Source organism: Rissa tridactyla, chromosome 1 (genome assembly GCF_028500815.1).
Source record: "Rissa tridactyla isolate bRisTri1 chromosome 1, bRisTri1.patW.cur.20221130, whole genome shotgun sequence".
Lineage (NCBI taxonomy): Eukaryota > Metazoa > Chordata > Aves > Charadriiformes > Laridae > Rissa > Rissa tridactyla.
In genome coordinates this window covers 121,074,725-121,092,155 of record NC_071466.1, presented here as the reverse complement: position 1 = coordinate 121,092,155, position 17,431 = coordinate 121,074,725, and the positions used below count along the sequence as shown (strand labels likewise).

The 17,431-nt window shown below is 41.1% G+C and overlaps 1 protein-coding gene across 2 annotated transcripts in view; it reads left to right on the top strand.

The window, feature by feature from the left end:
* The first annotated feature begins 13,244 nt into the window (after positions 1–13,244).
* Positions 13,245–17,431, top strand: part of EPHA3 (EPH receptor A3) — a 231,365-nt gene continuing 227,178 nt past the window's right edge. For both annotated transcript variants that reach the window (XM_054185699.1, XM_054185695.1), the window contains exon 1: positions 13,245–13,446. In XM_054185699.1, the coding sequence (XP_054041674.1) occupies positions 13,353–13,446 (94 nt within the window). In that variant the 5' untranslated portion in view covers positions 13,245–13,352. The remainder of the gene's footprint in view (positions 13,447–17,431) is intronic.

Below are 17,431 nucleotides of genomic sequence, written 5' to 3'. Positions count from 1 at the left end.
GATCACAGCTCTAAAGGACATTGTTCTTGGCTGGTATCCCCAGGCACTGCTATAATGAAAAAAAAAAAAAAAAAAGATAGGGTAGTTGTATATGCTGTTTATATTCATGTTTGTACATGTAGGGATGTGTTGATGGGGAGATGTGGTGAAATGATAAAAATGTTATGAAAGGCAGTTATTCCTTTGTTGAAATAAGGAAATCTGATGGCACCAGTTTAATTCCTGGGAGCACAGTGAAAAGGACTAGGACTATATAAAGGTAGCACAAGAAGGAATTGAAAAATAATAATGGAAAAATCTATATCTAAAGCACTGGCAGGAATATATTTATGCATGAAGAGTATTCCATGATTGATCTACAGTAAAACTGAGTGAGACACAGAAACAACACATAGATGTTTGTATCACTCTACAGTCTCCGCTGGAGATAAATATGAAATATAGTCATATTTCATAGAAGAACTATTTTAATTCTTTCTCATTCCAAGCTGCCCTTAACTTTTGTAGTGGATTTGTAACCACTTCCTTGCTTCTGATGGAGTCGTGTTCATCTTTTTGACCCATTAAATGCTTTCAGAGAGTAAGTTTTGTCCTCGATATCGAAATGGTTACCTTAAACTACGAAGACTACAGTTCTCAAAATGCATGTTGAGAGAGAGCAGCCATGATTTCTCTCAGTCATATCTCTTTATTCCCCCATTTTATATTACACAAAGAAAACCTTCTTTCATATTGTCATTATACTAATTTTTCTATTAACCACAAAGTAGAAAAATGTCCAGTGAATTACAGTTGCCTCAGTTGTTCACTGGGGTCATTTTTGCTCGAATATGGAAAAAAATGCATGGATAACTCAGTTTTTCACCTCTCCTGTTTGTAAAAAGAGGAAAGATAACTAAGTTTTAGTAGATTCAGTTTTAAATTTCAGGAGTACTGAGGAGTGGTGACGATTTAAATATTCTCATTATTCATCTACTTTTATTTGAATGCACACAAAATTTAATGCACTGAAAGATATATTAAGCAAAACCACAAGGCTTCTGAAATACAAGAACTGACAGTCAAAATCACCAACATGTCTCCTGAGTTTGAAGTGTCCAGATCATACTCCTGGCCTCAAATTTGACATCACATGCCTTGAATTTGACATAGTATGCTTCTTTAGAAAAAACTTTAAATATTGCATTTCTTGGTAAATGCCTGCCCTAAGCTTTCTTTAGTTAGAGTTTTTCTAATCAGACACAAAAAGAAGAGATTTCACTGTTTATCACAAATTTATTTGTGCATGTTCATTTCCTAAATCAGATTATCTGTTCAGGCAAAGGAGGATCTGGTCCAGAAAGAAGACACATAGATTCAAGAAAGCTTTGCATCTCTTAATATTGAGGGCCTCCTTTAGTGGGAAGAAATTAAGCTAGTTTTTCAGTATGTGGAAAGGAGTCTACAGATCAGCAAAAAGAACTTTCCATCCCGTCTTTCTTTGATATCTGAAATCGGATCGGTAGTACTACTATTTTCTTTTTCATTTCAGAGCCCATAAAAATTAATTTTAAAAGGCAGAAATGGACAAGTGAGCTCGAGTGAGACTTGATATTTACACTCATGACGGAAAGTCCAAAATGAAGAGCTGTGTGATACAGTATGTGGTACCCATGATTCATTGCCCCAAATAGCGGCTGGCAAAAGAGATGATGTTTGAGATCCCCATAAGATAAAAGGAAAATTTTCTGTGATATGATTGGCCTTTGCCTTTAGAAAACAGTGTGTTTTATAAAGTATTTTGTATTGAGGCAAGTGATGGAAGAATCAGGTGAAACAGTGACGAGGTTTTATGATAGAGATCTATTTTTCATTTTAGCTTTTAAGATTAAGTCTCAAATTTTGTAACATTCAGTGTCACAGAACCACATAACTATTTTCCGAGAAAACTTAGTAGTTGGCAATGCATAAGGCGAACTGTATTCCCTTTTGAGAATATGCAGCCCTGCAGACGTCATTGGGGTGTCTGCAGACTGATAGACACAGTAAGGCAAGTCTCTAGAATGAAGTATTAGTTTAAAACCTTGCATTTACTGCATCACATACCATAAGATTCATGAATTTGTTCAGTATTTGGGGAAAAAAATCACAAATGAGATAATTGTTCTGCAATTATTGATGGAATGGAATACTCAGCAGTAGAAAAACTAATCTGAAATTCAAGTCAGGATAAGGGAAAGTCATTAGCTATGCTGTGTAAAGCAGACATATACAATCAATGTGTGAACGTCACGTTTGTCAGGCCAAAGTGATGGGAAAAGACTTCTACTAACAGAGAGAAAATTGAACACATCTATAACGGTGGAGGATAGTTCATATCCTGTTGTAATTGCAGCGCACTCGAAGCAGAATGAGAATAGCAAGGGAAAAAAAAAAACCAACCCTCTCCTGAGCTTTACAGCAGCACTGCCTGGAATGCGTGACAAAGGTAAAGGCTTGAAAGGTGATGCTGTGAAGAAACCTGAAGCCAAGTGAAGAAGCTCAGGGAGATGCTATGAAGAAAAAAAAAAAAAAAAAAGTCGAGTGGAGTTTTAGGCAGCTAGGAAGAAAGGAACTGTAAAAGAACCCCAGATGGTGCCAGGGAGAACTGATAGTTTTGTTCCTTCTGTCTATTAAAATGTGTCAAGTGTGCAGGGTCAGAGTGCACATGAGGAGTTGATGGCAAACAGAGGCATGGTAAAAAAATAAAAAGGCTTTGGAAGTTTGGATATGCATTATTGATATGTGTGTATTGGATAAGATATTTATGTATCGCTGCTCGCTCTTGTGGTATGAGGTGCCACCAAGGACAATCCTTTATGGAGAAAAAAGCTGAAAACAAAAGAGAAAATGGAATTAGTAGTATTACCTCATTAGAAATCCAGGAATACCAGGTTTCTTTCACTCTATCTCAGTTAAAAAGTCCGAGAGCCTCTGAGTGTGCACAGAACCAGGAAAGTTTGAAGGTGTGAAATAGTTCTTTCTTGAATTACTGTGGTATGCTAGATGATACAGTTACAGGCAAAGATCCCATTATGCAGTGATAACAATAACGATAAAAAACCCTACAATTAAAACTCCAGAGGTCTAAACCACTACATACGAAGCAAGAGAAATAACAGGTACACTCTTGACAGCTGAGTATTAAAAAAGAAAAAAGAATTAAGACAATAATGCTCAGCAAGATAGTCATTCAGTCTCCAGTTGCATCAGAACGAGCAAACTTATTGTGTGGTTTGGATTTTTGCTTGCTTAATAGTTTGTGAGGATATCGAGCTGGGGACAATTTGGTTCAGTGCTGCCTTTAAGACTGTGCCACTATCCGAAATCGCTGGTGCACCTTTGGGTTAATCTAACGCTAAAGGAGCCGAGAAGAAATACGAGACCGAAGAGCAAGATGCCTGTATTTCTGTGCGTACACTTCTGCAGTTAGTTTGGAAAGATCGCTCGCTTGCCTGAAATAGTCTTTCTTTTCACAGGTTACTGCATCGTCCAGAAACATAAGCAGCAGCTTCTGTGTATTAAGGGATTGAAACAGTAAATTTTACAGCACAATTCATCAATGGCGTCAGTCAGGTTTAAGAGAGAGCGCATGTTTTTGCAGAGCTGCAGAGATTGCTGTAACTGAGGTCAACAGCAAACTCCTAGTGCTTTTAAAAATTGATTTTACTGAAATCTTACTCCATTTTCCTAGTAATAAAGGCCTCCAAGGATTTAAAGTGCTGTAACTGAGAGCAGCGTTTGGCCCTGTTCTCTAAGTAGGTGTGGTGTAGCTCCATTACAACTCCAGTGCAAATAATAACATCCTTTAAAAAAGGAGTACCCTTCCTAATGTTTTAGTAAGCAACCTTTCGTTTTCTCTTGGAAAAGCTTGGAGGTCATAAGCTTAAATTTCTAAAGCCTCCAAGAAACTTATTTATCTCCTTTGCAAAAGGTCTAAAGTGAAATAAGAAAACATATGTGACAGGAATATAAATATACTTCCTTATCTGACAAATCCAGTGCAGATTGCGTCACCAAAAAAACTTGGCAAAATCAACGTGGCTTGGTTATTTAATTCTAGACAGAACATTTGATACCGTAAAAAAAAAAAATAGAAGATGCTGCCTTGATTATTACAGAACTCACGAATATCTTTCACATTTTTCTTCAGGAAAGCTAAAGGGCAGGTGTCCCAGCATATATTTATCTGAAATGTATAGAACAGCAAATTGTTTAAAATGGGTAATTATAATTGTAGTTTGCAATTTTAATTAAAAAAAAATAAAAGCCCCACAAAACAAAACCCCAAATAACCAAACATTCAGGACCTGTACTATAAATAGTCTGACCTTATCTTCTGTCTTTGAATGAATGTTGTCCCCTCCAGGTCAGGGATCTTAGGCTTTTGCATTTCTCTGAAGGCGTTTGCATGGTTCTCCATTCTTAAGCAGGGAGGGAGGTTACAGTCCTCCTTCCACTTTCCGTGATTTATCTCAGCAGCTCTTACTTCTGTATACGCTGCAGTTCCTTTCTCTTCTGGGCAATGGTAATAAGTCACCCAACTGCCGCCTTAAAGCAAAGTATTATTTAAAACAAAGTCACATCAGAGGCAGCATATCCATAAAACCAGCAGAGTACACTGTTCGCATATATTGTGTTTCAATAAAACTTTCCCCTCCACAGATCTGGCAAGTCCCCTGAATTTTTTGCACAGACCCTCTGCAGAGCGTCTCCTTCTTTCATTTGATGTGAGGCTCGCTTTTTATGTCATTTTTGATGAGCTTCCTCTTTTCTCAAGAAATACTCTTTGATTCTAGTGGCTTTTGGATTTTTAGTTTTGCAACTTGGCATGATGTCAGTGTCAGTTCAGCTTATAAACTGAATGTGGACTATTTTCTGTTAATTGACACCAGCTTTTCCAAGATTTTTTTTTTTTTTTATTCTGGCCCCTTTTCTGTATATGTGTTCTACAGCTGCCTTTTGAGCTAGAACATTGCATTCATTTAGGAAAATCTTGCAGCTATTTGTAATAAATTTATTTCCCCAACCATATTGTCCAAATTATTTAATTGTCACCTCTCTACATTCATCCTGCTGTTAATTCCCCATTCCAAAGCTGGTGCAGAAGGCATCTGAGTAAAACGAGTCAATGCTGGGTGGTTCATTTCTCTCATTAAAGCCTTCAGAAAGCCTACTAATTTCAGTGTTTTTCCTTGACATTTTTCTTTAGTTCGGTAATACAAATGATTAGGAAATAAACAGAGGCTTTCCTCATTTCTGGCAGTGTAAAAGTAATATGCACGTTCTTCCATGTTTTGGTGACAGTTCAAAAAAATGCAAACCAGTCCCATTAAGTCTTGGACTGTCTGTTTCACAAACACTGATGAATAAAGGCATTTAAAGGATTCAAAATCTAGCTCAAACAAACCAGATCTGATGTCGCTGTCAGAAATACCAGTTTTGTTATGTCCGAGAAAACAAGAAATCTTTGTAACGCATTTTCCCAACACGGACAGCACATTTGCAGCACAGAGTATGAAATGTTTGCGTTTGCAGCCCTATTTGGTGGGCCTTCTGAGTTAGGAAGGTTGAGGAGATCCATCCTTCACTACAGAGCTGCAGCTGGCTACAGGATTGGGGAGGAAAATATATAGACAAAATATCCTGTTTAACAGATAAGAATTGCTTGACCCAAGGTTGGCAGACTGTCCTGCTAAGGGTCTTTTATTTTCTCTTGGACTGGGAGAATAATCATTTCTTGTATGCGTTGTTTAGTAATTTTAACTACAATATTATGAAGAATAATATTTAGATAATGCTAGCTTAGTCTTTTGCAGAAACTCTAATTCTTCGTTGCCCAAGGTGCCATAGAGGATTAATAAAAAGCTACGTCATCCGTTCTGGCAAAGCGATTAACTTGTTATGATGAAGAAGAAAACACTGGAAGACTTAAGAGCTTCCCAGCTCACCCAGGGCCAGCGGGGATGATGGGTCAGGAGGGTGGGGAAGTTTCATACCCTGTTACAGAAGCTGAAGGCACTCAGCGATGCAGGTGAGACTGCTGACAGGTTGTTCTGCACCCAAATGTTGCTGCTGATGATTGAGGGCAAGTCTGGTTTGGGGGGCTAGGATTAGGGCGTTCCCTTGACCTTTATGGTGTTACTCTGGCTGTATTTTGATTGGAAGTTCAGTAGTTTGGATATAAGCTGGAAGTTTTTTTTCCACCTTTTTTTCCACGAAGGAACTTCCAAAAGACCTGTGTGCCCTGACAAGGATTTGTTGTGAATTTAAATAGCTCTTAATCATCATATATGATGTTGTTCTCCATCTCCAACTTAATTAATCATCTCTCCCCAAAGACCTGAAGTAAGCAGTTTTTGAAATAAATAGGAACTCTTCACTGCCATGCAGTCATTACAGTTGGGAACAAGTCTTTTGAAAAAGGTTGCCATCTTTTGGGTTCTGATTTTCTTCTTGAGGGAGGCATTTAGTTAGAAAGTATTAATTACACGTACACCATGCAATCAAATATATATCTTGCCATTCTGAGCAAAGGTGTGAAATGATTTCATAGCCTTGTTCTAGACGTGAAGCTGAGGCTTCTAAGATAATGCTACTTCATGGCCTTTTACCAATCTTATTCCATCATCCCCAGATGCTTCCTTGGACCGTGAATAAAACTCGTGGTGCCAGTTCCAAGACGGTAAAGAGGAGAAACCCCCATCTTTGGCTACAAGGGAGAAAGTGAGAGGATTCGAGAAAAAAAAACAGCAAATGCACACAAAATATGAAAGGATGAAGTTTATATATGGGATCTCAGGTATTCTTTATTATAGCTAAAAAGTATGCAATAAGACACACAATCAATTGTCAAATGCAAAAAGTTCACTGTGGAAATGAAACTGTCAAGGAGTTTCTGCATGTTGTGAGCACTGGTTCTTCAAATTATTTGCATTATGCTATTTAAACTTGCAGTTTACAATAACTATTTCTGCAGTTAGTTTTTCAGTTAGCAAAAATAGACGACCTGTTTTGCTGTCAATGTACAAGCTTGGCTCTGCAAAGACAAGGGAATACTTCCAGTCCAGCTCAGCCAGATCACAGAAATATGTCTGTGCACTCTCCAAGTACATTCCCTGAATTGGATCCTGATCCCCAGTATTAGAGGTACTGCGGCGTTTATTTTAAAATGTGTCTGCCTATTTATTGTTCAGTACTGCCTGACAGTATCTTCTGAAAGGGAAAAAAAAAAAGGCAGTCAGTTGAAATACATGACAAAAATTTCATTTCTTAGTATCTTTTTTTTTTTCTTACTATGGAATTTTTTCTGAACATTTGTTGTGATCTGCAAGAAAAAAATAATCAGACTTGCCATTATGCACCTCACTGGACGTCTGCCAGTATCTACATAATACAGTCTGGTTTTACAGGATTCATAGATTTCTACTGTAAATGCTCAGTCCAAGCTGAAATTTGGCAAGCTTTTCGTTATATAGTAGTACCCTCTCCTGCACAGAAATGTTGCTTTTCTCTGAAAACTGGCAGTAATGCTAGTGAAGCTTTTCTTTTATGGCTTCTATAGATTTTTGTTTACAAATAGGTAAATTCAGTCTAAGTGCTTGGAGTGTCACCTTTTTATTGCATACTTAACAAATGATTCAGCCTTTATGGGGAAAATTTGCAGCTAAACTGCATTTGCATTTTGCATGCTTTTCTACTGTATTCCATCTCCATAATAAGTCATGCTTTTTTTCATTATGGGATTGGTGTGCAGTCGCTTCGTAATTACAATTGCAGCTATGTTGCTGCTCAAAGCTGAATTTCTTATGCTGCCTAGTTAATCCATTTTTCTGGATTTTCACTTAATTATTGTGTAAGTATTGATTAGAAAGAGCTATAGCTTAGCTTTAAATAACTGACTTATTTAAAGTAACTTTTCACACTTCATTTATCATTTGTTTTTATTGCATCCTGTCTTTTATTCCTCCACATCCTGCATTTTCTCATCTGCTTGCATTTTCAGGGCAACCTTGTGTGTTAGAAGACCTTTTAGGTTATAAAAATGACTCCCAAAGAATACTTAAAACAAGTAGATCTCCTTACTTGGTGGCTGGTATGAGGGTTTCTCCTCCTTGGTCATCATTTCTAAGACTGGTGGACTGCTGCCTTATGATGAATTTGGGCAGCAATGCTTTCATTTATGATATTTGTAGCTAAACGCTTAAATAGTTAATCTGAAAAGATATGCAGATATGCTTATTTGGAGGCATAAATGATCCCTGAACGGCTTTGAAATGCTGCCCCTTTGGTATGATTTATGTGGAAGCGTTGTGTCAGTCCAGGTCTCCGTGGAGGGGGGCGGGTATCAACATCACAAACAAGAACCTTCATAAATAAGTCCCAGAAATTGAGGAGGAAATGTTCTCACGCCTCCGAACAATCCCATCGAGGCATCTACCGATGGGGAGCATTGTTCTGCTGTGCGCATTGCCTCCTCCTCGAATAAATGGGGGATTGTCCGGCCACCTTTCTTTATGAGTAGTGAACCTATCATTAATTCTTTTTGTTTGTTTTTAAGGAAAATATTTTATCTTTAAATCCCTAAGATTAGAAGTTTCACATCATTCAATTAATTAAACAATGTAACTTAAGAGCCGTAAACATTAAGAAGCCTTCTTGGAAGCAGACTGTGGCCCAGTCCATTGGATAAATTGATTGATTACTTCTGTGGCTGTTCCTAATAATCTGTAACATTTTTTCATTAAGCAGAAAGTTGTTTTCCTATTTAGTATGCAAACGTGAGATCTGGAGCATTCTGCCCATGTGTTATGATTTCTTTTTTCCATTATGCAATCACAGAATGTGTCACTTCCCTGTTTACAAAAGAAAAATGTAAGAGATAAAATTTGTGTTTAGTAAGGATTTTGATCTTCAATATATTAAAGAAATTAAAGTCCAGGGTTGGCAGAAAATCATAAATCATGGTTATGTGTTTCTCTAGAATGATTTTATGGATGCTAGGGCAAAGATATTACCATGTGCACCCTGGTTATGTAGAAATGCCACTAGAGGCTATTTTCTTTCTTCAAAGGTGCCCTTTAAGCTCACACAAAATTACTCTTAATAGAGTAAACATGCAATTTGCACAAAACTAACACAACACATTCCAGGTTACGTGTCACAGGGAAAAAAGCATAGTGAAAAATTTGTAATGAATTTTCTCTTTCTTTCCTGCTGAGGGTTTTTCCCAGAACCTGCAGTTTTCTAAAGCGAGTCCTTTATTTTAAGATTTTCCAAATTTTTAGCTATTCAGTTTTAGCTTGAAAGGCATCCTTTGTAAAGGTTTGATACTGAAAATCTATGTTATATGGATTGTGCAGTTTAATATTCTTTTCTTCCTGGATGAGTTCTCTGGTGCTAAGATATTTACGAATTCCGAATGTGTTTCCTATAAGTAACCTCAAAATATTTGTTTAAAGTAATGTTTCTCCAATCTGGAGAAAAAATTCTGCAGAGTTCAGCTTCAGTGTTTGGCCATGTTATCCATGTTACCGCTTGTCAGAAAACTCTCTAACAGCTGTCCACAATATAATATGAAAATCTGATCTTTCATTTGTTTCCAAGAGGTGCATTTCTAACCCTCACAAGGAAAAAAGAAGGCTTAAAAATACACCTTGAGGCACGGATGGTGAAACTAACCCAAAATATATGTGTGTGCGCACACGCTCTTAATTTGTTCTTCCCCTTCCTTCTTCTATCTCCTTTACCTTTTTTTTTAACAAAATCTTTACATGGCAATCACATCGTTATCTTGGAAAAAGTTGCATAGATATTTCTAATATCCACCTTTTGTTTTCTTACAACTGACCAGTTAAAGGTGACATTAATAATTTGAGCATAGTCGCTTGTAGCATGTATTACTTTTCCATGATGTTTTCTTACCGGCTCTCTTTTTTCCATCAATCCATCAATCCTGTCTACCACATTTTTCTTTTCCATTTTCCTGTTTTTTTTTTTTTTTTAGCTTGGATTTGTACCTGTAGAAAATAACATCACAAATTTGTACCTGTAGAAAACGACACCACAACCGAAGATTGAAGCCGTTTCTCTCAGATGTGGGCTTTGGTGGGTGAGTCGTGAGAACAATCCCGGACCTACAGGTGTGGTGCCGGCTTGTGAGCAGTTCAAAAGCAGCTACCCTGCTGAGGTGGTACCGTGTCCAGCCTGGAGGGATGCTGGTCAATCCAACCTTTGCAGCGTGATACAGGGCGGGGTAATGTGGGGGGATGCTGGGGCTGGGCTCAGGCGCTGGCTGCCACCCCCGGTCCCTTGGAGGAGCTCTTTTCCTCCTGTCAGGCAAAGCTGCGCCATCTGTGGTGTCCCATGACCACCGGCCCTATGGCCACGTTAACACGTGGCTCAGTGGACCAGGAGGATCACGTGCGCTGGTAGAAGGAGAGGGCTGCGCTCCAGCCTTTGGCAAAGTGTTGCACCCTGCTTGTTAGGAACCAGCTGGAGATTATGCACTCCTCATGGACTCTAAGGAGTTGCCTCTCCCACCTCTACTCTTCATGTGTTGTAAAAGCTCCTCCTTTACAAAGCAGGAGCACGGGAAGGGAAACGCTGAAAGCTGCAGCTCTTCCCAGGAGGACAAACAAGGTTTGGCAGCTGAATGTGGTTGCCTCTTTTTTTTGTCTTTTCCTTCTTCAGGAAATCACTGTTGCGTGGTAAAACCATGATGGGTGCTGAGCCTCCCGCTCCCAGAGGGGGAGCAAGAGTAGAATCAGGTGCTGCAGCTGGAAGGTGCAGATGTTATATACGCACACAACTTGAAGACTGAAAAACAAAAATTCCCTTCTTTGGAAATATTTTTTTTCCACTAATTGAAATCAGAAGGGTGTTTTTGTTTTTGTTTTGTTTTGTTTCACAGGGATTTGTTATCTTTCTTCACCCTTTTTCTTCCACCTTAAAAAAACATTTACCTGGAGTCATGAAAGAAAGATGTAGTTCCACAGACATCAAAACTAGCAGTCCTAAGAGTTTAGGAGTGTTTTAAATAGCAGATTTGCCTCTGCTGTACAGAAGAACTCAAGGAAGACAGCCATGTATTCTAGAAAAGATTAGGAAAAGGTCTTCAAAAAAACCCCAAACCAAAACAAACCAGTTTTTACTACTAGGGAGAGGAACATTTTGAGGAAATTAGGGCTTTTTTTTTTTTTTTTTTACCTTTTTCTGTGGAAAAGCATCTTTGTTAAATAAATGAAAAGGTATAATAAAATGAGACTTGAGAAAGACAAAGAAGGACAAGAGGTCCCCTTCTCTGGGCCATACACCGTTAACTGTATAGTCACACCATCCTGCTCTTTTCTCTGCCCCTGGACGTGCCTGCTCAAGGGCCCTGAGCATCTCTCTTGCTCCTTTTGGAAATTTGACCAGAGAGGAAATAGGTGGGGTAGATGGTAAATATAAAAATGGTAGATGGTAAATACAACAATACAAAAAGCAAAAGGAAGGGCTGAAGACATGAAACAATAGATGCTCTTAGATTTGATGGTTCCTTAATCTGATTGAATAATCAAACTTGGAAACAGAGAAGGAGACGGAAAGCAAGGCTCATGTCCTCAACTGGTACTCCCTTGGAACAAGTACCCAACTGAGACTGACTTCTCACGGCCTCATCTCTCCCTTGGTTTGGCTTACCTACCTTTCCAAGCCCCTTCGCGCAGTGTTAACCTGGCGGAGCTAAACCAGGTGGTTTGGAGTATGCCAATATTGTGCAGGAGAGGCGTTGGCATGGACCCTGCCTTGCAGCCAGCCCAACAGCTCCTCTTCTGCTGCTGGAGACAGGGAAAGCTGCTCTTTTGCTGCTGAAGTGAGCTGGCAGTGCTCTGCTGCAGCGCTGCCTCACAGGCAGCGCTGCTGTTGGTAAACTCGGAGCTCGGATGCTGGGGGCAGCAGCTCTCAGCTGTCCTGCTGATACCGGTGACTCTGAGAACCTGTGTACACACAGGGCAATTCTTTTGCATTCATGAAAAGGAAGGTTGTTTGGGTGTTTAACATAGCGGTTTGTGAAACCAGTTCCTGTGGCATCAAAGACTTTTCATGTTCCTTCTGCCCTGTACTTCCACATCTGCTGCCGAAGGCTGCTTTCCTCCCAGCCTGTTGCTTGCTGTCTGTGCAGACAGCATACGCATTCAGAGCAAGAACTCTTACTACGTGGTTTGGAGTAAAATATTTATTCGACCTAAATATTATTCAAATATTTTCTCATTTATAAATATTTCCACAGAACCATGCTGGGTGGCCCTGGAGACCCAAAACGAGCCACTTGGGAGGCAAGATGTCCATTTTCTGAAGAAATGATCCACAGAAGGGGAAGCTTGGGAAGCACTGCTCTGCAGTGATTCCTCCTGGGAGCAGTGGAAGAGCAGTACTGCCTGCCTGCTGCTCTGCCCTCTGCTCTGACAGGTACTCTGGGGCCTGTGATGGGCTGAGAGGACTGGAGGTAAGGTTCGCACATGTAGAAGATGTTATGAAAATACACATTTTAATGGTAACTTCTAGAGTAAAGCAGCACATCCCTACAGAGAGCAGCCGCTGGGAGGAGGCCCCTACCACCGCCAAGGCTCCAGTTTGCTTTAGTGAGGTCCAAGTAAGTCTGTTCTTTGGGGTGGGAGTTACGGTCCCGCGTGAAGCAGACCAGGCTGGAGTCACCGTGGGCAGCAAAGGGCTGAATGATGTAACTGGCATTTTTCTACTGAGCCTGCTACAGCTGCACGCTGAAGCTCCAAAGGCTTGACTGCTACTTTGCAGTTGTATTCAGCCTAGGAAAGAGCGGTAATTGGCCATGGTCGGCTTGTAGCTGGATAAAACACCCCACCCAGGATTCTGACTTATGTGACTTGTGTGTCATCCCGTGCTGCAGTCACCCCACCGCACTCCACCGGGCATCTTTTCGGGCTCAGGCGGCAGTTCCGCTCTTCCCCTCCCCCCCTCTTTGCTTTGCACCGTCGGGAATTCGGCACCCGCCTCTCCCCTACCTCCGAGCGCGCAAGTCCCGCGGAAAACCTACTCGGGAGCTCCCCCCCCCTCCAACCCCGCACACCCCCGCTCCCGGCGGGCAGGCAGGTGGGCGGGGCGGCGCTAGGGCCCGGGGCGGCGCGGCGGAGGCGGTGGCGGCAGCGGCGGGGCCGGGCCGGGCGGGGGCGGCCCCTCCCGGGCGCAGCGCGGAGGCGGGCGGGCGCAGCGCGGGGCATGGTCCCGGTGCCGGCGGCGGCGCGGCGCAGCGCGGAGCGGAGCGGTGGCATGCGGCGCGGAGACATGCGGCTCTGCCTGCCCGCTGCCCCGCCGACATGGACCGCCGCCGCCTGCCGCCGCTGCTGCCGCTGCTGCTCTGCGCTGCCCTCGGCGCCGCCGGGCGTCTGAGCGCCCGCCCCGGCAACGAAGGTGAGCCGCGGCCCGGCCGGGTCCCGCCGGGGACGGGTGGGTGGGGGGACCCGCTGCGCGCTCTCACGTTTCTCGCCCTCCCCCCGTCCTTTTCCTATTTATTTTTCCCTTTTTAAATTTTTGGTTTTTTTTCCCCTCCGGTTAAGGTGGTCCCGGGCGGCAGCGGCTCCTCGCCCCGGGACCACAGGGCGGGCTCTCCCTCGCCCTGCGCTCCGGCAGAGCGGCCCCGCTCACCGCTGCGCAAGGAGCGGCCGCCGCCCGGTGCGGTGCTGGGGAAGGGGGGGTGGGGGCGGAGGGGAGAGAGCAGCCGCCCCTCCCGCCCCCGAGGAAAGTTGGCGAAGGGAAGGGCGGCCGGTGCCGTGCCCCGGCCCTTCGCGGGGCTGCGGCGGGGCGATGCGCGGAGAGCCGCAGGGCCCGGGGGCGAGGTGGGGCGGGGGGGGGCGCATCGCGGACCGGCAGCGGCCAGGGTCCCGTCTCCTCCCCGCCAGAGCCGGGGGACCGAAGCCCCCGACAGGTGCCCGGCGTCCCTGCGGTCAGGGCGAGCCGCTTCCTCGTTTGTAGCCTCAAGTAGCTGGGCTGACAGCGGTAGGAATCAGATCCGCTTGTTAATTAATTAAAAATAAGCTATAGAGGCTAACGGCTACCCCCCCGTCTCCCTCACCCCAGCGATAAGTGAGCTGGGAGCCCTTTTATGTGTGTAGGGTGGCGGTTCCGTTAGTCGTCCTGTGTTTCAAAACTTTTAATTAATATAAAAAAAGAAGCTCACTCCCCTGTAAAACCCCGTTTTGGTTCGGTAGCTTTTTCATATCTGTTGTGTTTTTTTTTTTTTAAATCTGTTAAAATGGTGTGTGAGTATGTGAATGTGTGTAAATTTTCGGAAACAAAGCAGGAGTGTTTTCTTCTTCTTTGCTATGGTTAATTTTTAAGATGACATTTACTGAAAACGCACATTAGATTTTGGGGAAAAATAATGACCGCTAGACACTGTTTGAAAAAGTAATTGAAATACTTTTAAAAAAAGTGATAAAATTGCCCTTTCCCTATAGAAAAAAAAATTACAGCTTTTGCTCACTTGCACAGTGGAGGCAGTCGGAATGACCAGGATGTCCAGTGTAATCATCTTCAGGGATAAAATCTAGAGGCCAAAGGTTGTGAAGAACTTCTAGCATCAAACAATCCTGTAAAACTTGCACCTGCTTGAGTTGTAGCGTTTGTGTAGAGAAGCAGATATCAAAGGTGTTAGAACAATAATTTCTCCCGTACAAATAATGCTGATGTACTTATTGATATTCTGGGTGCTTGTGGGATAAGGCAGTGAGATGACGTCTTTAAATGATTTTTGGAAGGAAAAAGAAAGAAAATATATATATAAAAAAGGAAAGATTCAAACTTTATAAGTCCTGGATAATCTTGTATCAGGTGGTTTCATTGCTAGGAAGAAAGCTGTGGTACCACCATACCAGAAGAGCGATGTATCATCTATTTGTATGTTTTATGTAAATTTGTTTTCCATGCACAGTGCTTTATAGGTTGCTTAAAAGAATGTGCTTTTAATATTTGGTCACTTTTAAGCCTCCAGATATATGCTATTTTGTAAATATTGTCATCTTTCACAAATGATTTTCAGAAATGAAAACAAGAGCGTTAGTAGGGGTTACTCTTGTCTTATTATTAAAAGCTTTTTGGGAATGTATGTAGTTCTGTCAGTCAGCGGAGCAGCTCTGCCTCCATGGCAGTGGGAGACAGTCACAGTCTGTAAACTGAGACTAATTATGCAAAAAAGATATTAGAGCATTCTAGTTTGCAAAAAACCACTTTTTTGTTTCTTTGTTTAAAATCACTGGTACTGGGAATTGAAAAAGGAGAAAAAAAAATTGGTATCACACTGAATGCGCACACATTAAGTATACTTGTCCAAGTCTTGCTTTCAGCAGATGCTGCTTCCATTCTCTCTTTTCAGCTTCAAGAACTTGTGCGATATGGGCAATATTTTGAAAATGACTAGGGAAACAACAGTATAAATGCAGTAACCAGACAGTAACCCACTTTTGCATGCTTACTTTTTTGAAGTATGTATTTTGCTATTCCTTTCAAAAAAAAAAAAAAAAAAAAAAAAAAAAAAAAAAAAAAAAAAAAAAAAAAAAAAAAAAACAAAAAATCACTGACAGCTCCTTTTAAAAATGAGATCAACTTTAAAGGACTCCTTCCCCTCCTCCCCCCACTTAGGAAATCTCAGTCATTCTTTTATTTATTTAGAGCATATTTAGGATGACCATGTGAGTTTAGAAATCTGAATTATTATAATTTGCTGACGTGCTAATTTGTTTGACAATCAAGCGTTAGCATGCAGCTTTAAATCATGTCAGAAGATCATGTTTTCCTCTTTTAAATAATCTTTTTCTCACCACTTCGCTTACTTCATTACCGTTAAGTTCCTCACAAAACTAGAGATAGATATTTCTGCGTTTCTGTAGGGTATTTAGAAAACTTTTCATTTTCCACTACTGAGAAATGAAAAAAGATATGCTTCAGATAGAGATTGTTAACATTTGTATATAGATAAAAATGTATGCTTTTTTTTTCCTACACTTTTTATTAAAGCTACTGTTGAAATTCTCCTCATAGATTATTTTAAGAAAGGATGGAACTAATTGTTGGCGCGTTTATATAGCTTTGTCTAACTTCTGGGGGACGCATATGTTGCAATAGGCACTTTACAAGAGTATGTTCAGAGTTACCAGTAATATTTCCTAAATTGATTTGACTTGAAAGAATTATTTCTGTTTTTTAAATACAACTTCAGTTAACATTTACTATTAATATTAAAACTGATGACAGTCTGAGTTAGTACTAATACTGCAATGGAAGTGGATGGAATGAAGGGAGAAAAGGATGAAAGAGGGGCTGAAGGCAAGTTGTTGGCTTACTTCACTTTGTGGTGTTAAATGCAGTCCTTTTTTTTTCTTTTTTTCTTGGAATGCTTGAGCTTTTGTTAATTTGCGTCATCCCAGAGAAGTTTTATTTCGAGTTTTTTCTTGATGAAGTGTAAAATTTTCCACTGAGTTTATTTTTAAACTGTCTTCCGAGCTGATCGCAAAGCTGCATGCATTTTACCTACGTAATCACAGGAGCTCAAGAAGGTTCTCTAAAGTTCAGATTTATCTATGTGCAGTGGTAAGGTGTGTGCCATTTTCTGCGAGGCAGGAAAATATCAGGAAGATTTAACATCTGACTTTTCCAGTTTGAAGTTGCAAACCAAACCCCGTAGGTGCATAGAAACCACATGTTCTGCTCTTCTATTCTGTTGGATACTTTCCGCTTAGGGAGGATTGTGGGTTTTTTCTTAGAAGGATGCAATTTCTTTCTGAATAATTCCTACGGTATCAAGAAATCGAATGAGCTATATCATTCTGTAATTTAATAATTTTTCCTCATTCTCTTCTGTAACTATATTGCCCGCCTGAGGGTACCAGCAACCTTAATTTCACTGTTTTATAACCCACAACAGTTAACACTTGACCTAGGTCATTAACAGGATTATCAGCAAATTTGTTTAAGCTTTTACTGACAACCTGAATTGCTTCAATAATATTTTGACTGCGCAGACAGGAAACTTCTTGTAACCTCTCAATCTAGCATAAAATTAATTTCTTGCGAACACAGCTACCAAAAGATCAATACAGTAAATCTGCTTACAGTACTTGGTTTCAAATAGTGTCTGTTTTGGTTTATAGCAAGAAGGTTCCAATCAGCCTCTCTTTTCAGTCTGTATTGGATTTGGAGATGTGGTTTTGTCTTTTATTCATTGATTACCATCTCAGAACTTTGCGTAACTGCGGAATTAAATGCACCATTTTATCTGGGCTGGTCTCTGTTAACACTTAAAGTCGCTAAAGACGACTTACTGTGCCTTTGTAGTAACGAGGGCTCTTGGTGTGGTTTTGAAAATGCGGTGTTTGCACGTGGAGCAAAATGCCTGCCCAAC